Source organism: Ascaphus truei, chromosome 5 (assembly GCF_040206685.1).
Source record: "Ascaphus truei isolate aAscTru1 chromosome 5, aAscTru1.hap1, whole genome shotgun sequence".
In the NCBI taxonomy this organism is placed as follows: Eukaryota; Metazoa; Chordata; class Amphibia; order Anura; family Ascaphidae; genus Ascaphus; species Ascaphus truei.
Window position 1 is genome coordinate 190441857 of NC_134487.1, and position 10336 is coordinate 190452192.

At 45.4% G+C, this 10336-nt stretch overlaps 1 protein-coding gene across 4 annotated transcripts in view; it reads right to left on the reverse strand.

The window, feature by feature from the left end:
* Positions 1-9341, reverse strand: part of PPP3CC (protein phosphatase 3 catalytic subunit gamma) — a 91507-nt gene extending 82166 nt beyond the window's left edge. The window contains exon 1 of one of the 4 annotated variants that reach the window (XM_075601460.1): positions 9246-9341. Coding sequence is in view for 3 of the 4 variants with exons in the window: in XM_075601455.1 (XP_075457570.1) it covers positions 5090-5213 (124 nt within the window). In the remaining variant the exon portion in view is untranslated. The other 3 variants (XM_075601456.1, XM_075601455.1, XM_075601458.1) reach the window with 3 other exon arrangements.
* Between the last annotated feature and the right edge of the window lie 995 nt (positions 9342-10336).

A 10336-nucleotide genomic window follows, 5' to 3' on the forward strand; every position in this document is an offset into this window, starting at 1 on the left:
AAATCAGAGAATACGCCTAAACAAGTAAGAATGTGGGTCTCCTTCTAAATCTCAGCAAGACCAAAGTGATGGTCAACAAATGTGCAAATATCAAAATAAATGGAATAGAACTAGAGGAAGTTGAGAACTGTGTCTGCCTTGGCCAGCAGGTATCAATGGATGGGAACTTCCTGAATGAAATCAGTAGGACAATAAATATGGGCTTGAGCGCATTTGGAAGCATATATGCAACAGCAGATATATATGTAATAGCAAACTACATACACACACATATACTATATAAATATGCATAATACATATACACGTATATATATAAATACACCATTGACTAATTGCGGCACTCCGATGAGAGAAAATGAATACCCGGGGCTCAGCCATATGAAAATGGCTAAATTCTGAAAAAGTAACTGGAACTAATAAAATAAACCAAGCTTCATCCTTTTACAAAACCCCGAGTGTGAGTTACTTTTTCAAAATGTTAAAAACATACACACATTATTTGACAAGTGCCATCTGCCTGTGCTCATGTATGGCTGTGAAACCTGCTCCCTAAATGCGAAAGTCTATTCAGAAATTTCAGACCACCCAAAGAAGTATGGAGAGATGTATGCTGGATATTACCCGAAGAGACCGGGAAAAGAATGAACGGGTTTGAAACCAAACAAAAAAGTCTGTGACACCATCACAAGGGTAAAGAAATTAAAATGGCAGCGGGTCAGACATATGGTAAGAAAAAATTACCATTGTTGGACGTAGAAGGTACTTGACTGGATTCTAAGGGAAATTAAATGACCAAATCAACGACCTAAAGCAAGATGGGAGGATGAAATCAGAACATTTGTTGAAGAAATGTGAAGAAGAGAATCTTGCAACCGCAGTACCTGGAAGATCATTGGGGAAGCTTTCATCCAGCAGTGGGTCAACAAGGGCTGAAGAAGATAATGGTGTGTGTGTGTGTGTGTGTGTGTGTGATGAGGAGAAAAAGATTGACGCTTCACAAACCACTATGAAATACGCCAAGTGATAAGGCAATAAAATACCTAAATAATGACAATAACGTTACCTCTATTTTGTGAATAGAAAACGAATAAATACACAATGTGTAAATTATGATTCAAGTGCAATAAAAATATACACTACACGCGCGCGCACGGTACAATCCACGTATTCCTTTGCCAGGATGGAAAGAAATGTTGCTTGCTATTATACATGTCTGGTTAGATTTGACTGATCCCGATCCCTGGGCTTGTCGGGGGACCCCGCACTTAGTAAGGAGTCAAACAGAATCTTGTGTGCTATGCGTCCACCATTTATGTAAGTATAATGTCCAGGCGGGGTGGAGGATTGTTACCTGGCATAGGAGGGGAGATCTCTGTGGTCAAAAGGGGTATGGGAGCGTGTGGTCAAAAAGGGGAGTCTTTTGCATAGGTATAGACTGTTAACATGGAGATAATTACGCTATTTATTTAAGTGTAGGTCAGTAATTCATACTGTGAGAGATATATCTAACATACACACACCCGAATGTGTCTCTTCACTATTATTGTTGATATCTATATACTCTGAGTCTCTGTGCAGAAACACTGTCTCCTGTTTCCCTATAATACGCCAACTCCTGACCGTACGATACAACCACATATATAAAATAGACTTTTGCCCCGTCACTACCCAATGGTCCCACCACGTTTTGCAGAACTATATACAAATAACTAGTTACACGCTCAGAGCAGGAGATATAGGCAGAGGGAAGGGGTGAAAATACTTGCTGCATATTTTTATAGTGTTATAACCCGTATAAAAAAAGAAAATCATATCAATTGCCTACCCAAAGTCCCATTATCTCTGTACAGGATACAGCTGCCAGAGAACATGCAGACCATAAAGCAGTGCACTCGCTAACCCCCCCAACGCTAAACAGCCAGGCAGAAATCACTGCAAAGGCCTTTCAGTTTCTAGAAAGCAAACGTCAAACCTGGCCATCTGAATATCACATGAAGTGTACACTGCTGTGTTTTAATAGGACACCCCTTACACATCATACATCCTGTAGGAGTACACATCTTTCTCAGGGACAATACAACCAACCTGGTCACAAAATAATGTCAACTCCCCGCTTAAAGTCACTGTTTTACTTCTCTGTATCCGGTTAAAATTCACGTTTCCCTTCTCTCCGGGAACACTGAATCCCAGTCTACCTGCTCCCTTTTATCTGCCTGACCAATGACAGCCTCATCATTACTCTACAAGCAGAAGACAGAGCAAAGCTAACAATTCACCGGGGGCTTTAAGGGCTGACAAACACCAAAAAGACATTAGATAAAAGTTGAAAAACCCTCCAAAGTGTTTGGTTACCGTGGGAATGTTGCACATTTGAAACATGATGTAAAAATATTGTCTGATTAAGAGGGTCTGCATTTAACCTTTTATACATGTCCCCTGCCCTAAGGTCCCTTTGGAGTTAAGGACTGACCCTTCAACCCCGCCCCCTTCTCTTTTAGTAATACTACAAAAAAGCTGGTGAATCCAAACTAGTTTGTCTTTCAGCATTATCTTTAGTATGCTGCACAGATAAACTCCTTCATATATGTCAGCTCTCCCTGTAACTTGGTGCAAGTCACTTTGTCTCCGTGCTCCCGGCACCAACCATTAGATTGTAAACTCTGTGGGGCAGGGGCTTTGTAAACTTCCAGCACAATATAACATATATATATATATACTGTATATATGTACCATTTTTTTTTATTTAAAAGGGTTGGGTTTTTGTCACAGTCTTGCCTCTAGTCATATCAAAGTGTGGATTACAAGCCCTGCCCGAAATGTATTCTAAAAGCATCTCAAAATCTATAGAACTATAAATAATTGACATTTTAATGTTTGACACTGGATCGGGGAGGCACTGTAGCCGTTTCCTCTCCCAGAAACCCCTGCTGGTCTCATGCTTCCTGTTCATTGGTTCTTCCTCAAAAGTGAGGGCAGTGACATCATCAGGCTTAAATTCAAGCTTCCTCTGCATCTACCTGCCATGTTTATCCCACCAGCAGCGGCTTTCAGAATAGCCCGCCCCCACTTACAATGGCATGCTAAACAGTATCTAGTGAGAAGACATTTAGGAGGCTATCCATCACACTGCGATAATGCTGATCGGGACAGTCTAGTATGGAAACCTCTATTGAAGTCAATGGGCGTTTCCCTGTGATAGTGCCCCGATCGACACTACTGCAGTGTAATGAATAACCACCTTAATGGTAACGGTTGCTGGCTTTTATTTTAAAAAGGTCAGTCCCACATAGGACTAAAGTGACATGTTTAAGGTTCCACATAGGATCTATGTCACCCAATGACGGACATGTTTAATTCATTAAATGTTCATGATTGGCACCCTAAAATAGTAATAATTTTAAAAAACATAAAACGAGTATTTTAAACCTTTTAATCTATCCATGGCAACCAAACACTTTAAAAATATATATATAATCTTTACCTACTCTTTCAGGATAATACGGTTTGTAAAAATTTGTACTTAAAAGGTCAAATATCAAATCCTCTTCTTTCCTCATTACCGGCATAGGAATCAGAATGTCACTTTAATCCAAAGAACTAAACGTGGAGAACAATCATTATTAATTGATCAGCTTGCAATTTTACAGGACCCGCTGAAAACAAAAAACAAAAGATACATTTCCCACAGGGGGCTAAAAAGATTTAAGTACCTCTAAAGCTGGGGTTCCCAACTGCAGCCCTGGAGTACCCCCAACAGGATAGGTTAAGCATATCCCTGCATCAGCACAGGCGGCTCACACAAAATGAGTGGCCCAGCTGTGCTGAATATTCCTAAACCCTCACCTGTTGGGGGTACTTGAGGACTGGAGTTGGAAACCTCTGGTCTAAAGGGTCAGTCCCTCCTAGGAACAGAGCAGCAAGAAGCGCGACGCGTAACCTTTCCGCTGTGCTACTGACGGACCAGGGAAATCACTGGAAAAGCGCTTGATTTGTAAGGCTGGATTGGACTGACCGCTCCATTGAAACAGATGGCTCAATCGCAACTGATGCGGAGCCCCCCCCCCCTTCCGCAGTGGGAGAGCAGTCGCTGTCATGTGATTGCTACTGTAGTGATCACATGGCCGCCTATCCTGGAAGCCTGGCAAACCATTAAGAGGTCTGTCCTTCAGAGCAGGGGAAAGCAAACTTTTTAAGCTGCGCCCCCCTGCCAGGCCTCCACCGGTCTCGCGCCCCCTCTCCTACCTTCCACTTGCGTCAAATGACTCTCCGGGGTCGCGTGACTCGCGGCGTCATTTGATGCCGGTGACGTCACATGACCCCGCGCGTTGCCATGGAGACGCGTCTGAAACAAGGTAAGTTTCCTTGTTGCAGTGGCCTCACGAGATCCCCAGGCATTAAATGCCTGGGGGAAGAGCGCGGGGCCTCTGCAATGGCCCGTGCCCCCCCCAAAACAAAACTCCCGCCCCCCCTGGGGGCGTGCCCCCCAGTTTGCGCACCGCTGCTTCAGAGGACCAAAGTATCCTGATGGCTGTGACATGTTTAATGGGTCACATCTCAGTAATTGAAGCATTTTTTTTTTTACCCAAACCCGAGACATCAGTTTGTAAACACAATGAGCCGAGACTTGGGAGGGGGTTTGATTTCCTCTGGCTGCTCCCTTGTCTGATGTCCATGAATTCAACAAGAGTTTGCACCGACAAATTACCCCCCCCCCCCCCCCCTCTCTCTCCTCAGCTTTATTTGCTCCCAGATAAGGTCAGGGTGAGAAAAGGATAAAGAAAACACATGATTGACAAACATGCCATCATTCAGGGTCTCCAAAGAAATGCCAATTCATTTCCAGAGAAACAGACAAAGTCAAATGTTTGCTATTAGCACAGAGAGATTAGTTTAATGATTATTTTTTAGATTGTTATTTTTTTTTTTAACAAAAGGTTGTTTTTTGACTGGCTATGTGTGACTGCACATTTAAATAGATTCAGAAACTTCTCAATTATTATTCCTTCTTGCCTGCTATGTGGGACTGGCCCTTTCAAATCTCAGGGTGAGGTGACACGTCCCACCCTCCCTCCCCCAAAATACCCCATACCGATCGGTCCCCCTGCTGCTTCTGGGGCCATCGGAGAGGGGGTGATGAGGATGCTGTCCCCTTCCCCAGCCTGTCCCTCTGGGGTGCCCACGTCACGAGTTGGCTGGCTGTTACCTGTCCCCATGCCGCACTGTCCCACCAGGAGGAGGATTATATTGGGACGGGGAGTGTCTGTGACACTTTTAAGCCTTGCACACACACACCTCTGTGTAAAGCCACTGTGTGGGGGAGGAGGGCAGGAAATCCTATTAATGAGCAGGGTTGGGAAGAGGGGGAGGGAGATTCCCTGACAATCAGGAACACAGAAACAGAGACATACTGCTGTAGCAGTGTATACTCAAAATAACGGTCTATAGGGTCAGAGATGCCAATATACATTTATACCTTATACTGTCCATAGGGCGGGATCATAATATACATTTATACCTCATACGTTGATCTACAGAGATCCTAATATACATTTACACCTTATACGGTCTGTAGGGCAGGGATCCCAATATACATGTATACCTTTTACTGTCTATAGGGTCAGAGCTCCCAAAATACATTTATATACACACTGCTCTGCACACACACACACAGAATTGTTTCTCAGTGATATAACTTAGCAGTACTTTAATGTATAAAAGCCCACACCCTTAATAGGTCACAGGTCCCTCTGGTCTGTGTCACCCTACAGACGGAGGGACAGACTCCAAGGGCCACAGGTCTCGTCTCTGTGTAACCCTGCAGTTGTTGCAGTGCTGGGGGGAGGGGTGATACACATAGTGGAGAAGAGATAATGTGGTAATGGACAGACTGACTAAATACAGAGCCCGCCCTTCCAATAGAGACTGCCCCCTCCCCCAAAAGGGAGCGACTGTCATCAATCGAGACTGCACTTCAAGACAGAGACAGTCAACCCGATACAAAGAGACAGCTGCAACGCCTCACAGAAATGTGAGTGCACACCTTAACGAGAGTGTCTTCCAAACTATAGAGACTGCAACCACAAACAGACAGTGCTCCCTCAACATGTCTGGGACTAGCCGTGACAGCGGTGGAGATAGTGGTAGTTGTGGGAGTGGTGACATTAATAGTAAAGGTGCTGTGATAGTTGCTGTAGTTATGGCAGTGTAATGGTGGTAGGGGCGATGGTGATTGTTGTGGTAGTGATGTGACAGCTGTGGTAAGAGTGCCAGCAGTAGCCACTGTGGTAATGATGGTAGAAAGAGTAGTAGTTGGGGAAGCTGTGGTACTCGCAGTGATAGCAGTTGTGGTGGTTGAGATAGACGTGGTTGTTGTTGTAGTGGAAGGAATGTTGGTAGCTGTGGTAGAGTTTGGTGAAAGTGGCAGTGATAGTAGTGGCAGCAGGGAGGGACAATGTGATAGAGGTGGTAGAAGCAGTATTAGTGGTGACAGCAGTGCTGTTAATACCAGTGGTGATAGTAGCAGTAGTAGCGGTGGTGGTAGTAGTAGTAGCAATGGCAATCAGAGTAGTGGCAGTGGTGTCTGTGGAAGCAACACTAGTAGTAATGGCAGTTGTGGTGACAGTGATCTTTGTGGCAGTGGTGGTGACGATGATAGTTGTGGTAATTGTGATAGTAGGGGTGACAGTGATGTTAGTTGTGGTGATGTGGTACTTGTAGCTGTGCTAGTGGTTATGGTGATAATTGTGGCAGTGGTGGTAGTAAATGACAATGATAGCTATGGTAGTTATGGCTGTGGTGGTAGTTGTCGTTGTTCAGGCAGTGATGACGGAGATAGTTGTGGTAGTTGTAGCAGTTATGGTGAGAATTATACTAGTGACAATGTTGGTAGTTGTGGTGGTAGTAGTAGCCTTAGTGGTAGTGTTGGTGATTATTTATGGTAGTTGTAGCTGTTATGGTGGAGTTGATGGTGGTGATTATGGTGATAGTTGTGGTAGTAGCTGTGATAGTAGTGTTGACGGTGATAGTTATGGTAGTTGTAGCTATGGTGGTAGTGTTGATGTTGATTGTTGTGGTAGCTGTAGCTGTCGTGGTATTGTTGATTGTGGTGTTATGGTAGTAGTTGTAGCTGTGATGGTAATAGTTGTGGTAGTAGATGTAGCTGTGGTAGTATTGTTGATGGTGATAGTTGTGGCAGTAGTTGTAGCTGTGATGGGGATATTTGTGGTTGTAGCTGTGGTGGTAGTGTTGACGGTGGTGTTATGGTAGTAGTTGTAGCTGTGATGGGGATACTTGTGATTGTAGATGTGGTGGTAGTGTTGATGGTGATAGTTATGGTAGTTGTAGCTGTGGTGGTAGTGTTGATTGTGGTGTTATGGTAGTAGTTGTAGCTGTGATGGGGATATTTGTGGTTGTAGCTGTGGTGGTAGTGTTGACGGTGGTGTTATGGTAGTAGTTGTAGCTGTGATGGGGATACTTGTGGTTGTAGATGTGGTGGTAGTGTTGATGGTGATAGTTATGGTAGTTGTAGCTGTGGGGGTAGTGTTGATGGTGATAGTTATGGTAGTTGTAGCTGTGGTGGTAGTGTTGATGGTGATAGTTGTAGCTGTGGTGGTAGTAGTGTTGATGGTGATAGTTGTAGCTGTGGTGGTAGTGTTGATGGTGATAGTTGTGGTAGTTGTAGCTGTGGTGGTAGTGTTGATGGTGATAGTTGTGGTAGTTGTAGCGGTAGTGTTGATGGTGATAGTTGTTGTAGTTGTAGCGGTAGTGTTGATGGTGATAGTTGAAGCTATGGTGGTAGTGTTGATGGTGATAGTTGTGGTTGTAGTAGTAGTCTTGGTGGTGGTTATGGTAGTAGTTGTAGCTGTGATGTGATAGTTGCGGTAGTAGCTGTGGTGGTAGTGGTTATGGTCGTTGTAGGTGTGATGGTGGTTAATGTGGTAGTTGTAGCTGTGATGGTTGTGTTAATGGTGGTGGTTACTGTGATAGTTGAGGTAGTGTTGACGGTAATAGTTTTGGTTGTTGTAGCTGTGATGGTGGTGGTTATCGTGATAGTTGTGGCAGTAGTGACTGTGATAGTGGGGTAATTCTAGCAGTAGGAAAGCTGCAGTGATGGCAATGATCTTTGATGTGATACCATTAAGGCTGCAGCACAAAAACATTAATTTAAGCAGTAACTGCTATTGAAGTTTGTTGTGTGTGCCACACCTCTTCTACTTACTTTGAGTATTCTGTGTTAGTGGTACAGTAGCCATATCCTGCATGGTTATACCACCACCTTAAAGTGCAACCAGACACTTCAAAGTATTTGCAGTATCAGTGGCAGTAGTGGTGTTACTAGCTGTTGTAGGGGTAGCAACGATACTAGTGGTATTATCGGTGATATCTGTTGTAATATCAGTGTGTGTAACAGTAGTAATGTTACGAGCTGTGATAGTATTAGTGGTGTTGTGCGGTAGTAGTGTTACTAGCTGTGGCAGTATCAGTACTATCTGTGGTAGTATCAGTGGTATCCGTGGTACCTCTGACGATGCGCTCGGTGCTGGACAGCTTGTTCTGCACCCGTGGTCCTGACATGTCGCCGCTGCAAGGGGATGTCTCTGTGGGTGTCTGGGGTAGATGTCTCTCTCTCCTCTCTGTCACTTCCTCTCCATTTCCTGCGTCTCCTGGGTCACCCCAAAGCCTTGGTCTTTAGGTGACTCTCTGATTGCCCGACTGTCTATGTTCCTACTTGCCTATCTCCCTCTCTAGGCCTCTTAATAACAGTCTCTTTCTCTCTTTAGGTCCCTTCTTGACTGTCCCTCAATAGGCCCCTGGCTGTCTCACTCACTACTCTTCACTGTCTCTCTCTAAATATTGCTGTTTAAATGTCTGTCTCTATCCTCTGTCTCTTTGTATATCCCTTTCTCCCTGACAGTGTCTTGCTCTTCCAGTTTATCTCCACCTGACAGTTCCTTTCTATCCCTCTCACTATGTCATCCCTGTCTGTCTTTTTCTGCCTCTTTCTCCCTGGCAGTCTTTTGTTGCCCTTGTCTCTGTCTGACAGTTTCTCTTCCTGTAAAGATCTCTCAGTCGTGTATTCTTTTCGTCCGTCTCTTTGTGCCTGTCTCTCTCCCTCCCTGTCTGACAGTCTCTCTTCCTGTAAAGATCTCTCAGTCGTGTATTCTTTTCGTCCGTCTCTTTGTGCCTGTCTCTCTCCCTCCCTGTCTGACAGTCTCTCTCTCGGGCGCGCGCTCCCGCCCACCTACCGGTCTCGCGCCCGCGCTCGCAGGCCCCGCCCCGTCCTTGCGTTGCGTTGCCTGTCACATGCCCGCGAGACTCGCCCCCTCATTCCCTTCTCGCGTGTCGAACTACGACTGCCGGCGTGCAGCGCGAGAGGAAAGGCTGCACGCTACAGGGGCGTGGCCCGGGAAGAGAGGCATGTCGGGAAGTGTAGTTTTGAAGGGGAGAGAGACTGGAGAGAGCTAGTACAGCAGATGAGAGACCACAGCTCAAGTGAGACCTCCCAAAAATTATACAGACTGCTCTCAACATAAGACACCCCCACCAAATATACAAAAGAGACTGCATGCCCAAAATGACTTGTGTATGAGATAATATTCTCCTTATGAAGGACACTGGTATACCAAATACAGAGACTGCCCTTAAATGAGACTGCCCTCTTCCCATAGGGATCAGAACTCCCCAAATTAGACAGTGGCCATCCAGAAATGGGGGGCTCAACTCAAGTCCTCATGCCCCCCTCCCCCGCACTCCAGTGGACTTCCAAAAACAGGTTAGTGAAAGTTCCGAAAAAAGTTTCCTGCAGATCGCGGTGCAGTGAGTTGCACGCGCCGCCGGCAAGCAAGACAGCCGTGCGGACGCGTGCAATGGGGCCTTAGCCTTACCGACTCATTACCGGGCAGATCAAACTGTCCCACAACCCCTTTCGAGAAACCCAAGCACCCTGGCCTAGCTTGTCTGTTTTAGACTGCCTGACCAATTCAAGCCCTCGCACCACATTCTCAACCACCAGGCACCAGCCATGTCTTTTCGTTGCACAATCTAATTCGCTTACGCGCAATGGCCCACACAGTACCAACGTAAATGTTGAATTAAACAACTTTGTCTCAAATTGGGATAAACAAACACTACCGGTTGCCTGAACCAGACCCTCCAACACTAGCGGAGTGACCGGCTTCCCGACATCCTGATTTGCTGATGCCGTCTTCAAACCAGCTACTGCCCTTCTTACTATAAAAGCCTTAGTTGGATTGCCTGTGGCCCTTAGCCACATAAAGAATGACACCCCACAAGTTTTCTCTCTACCGAGCTGCCGGCTAGCTCTTTTTCTTTTAAC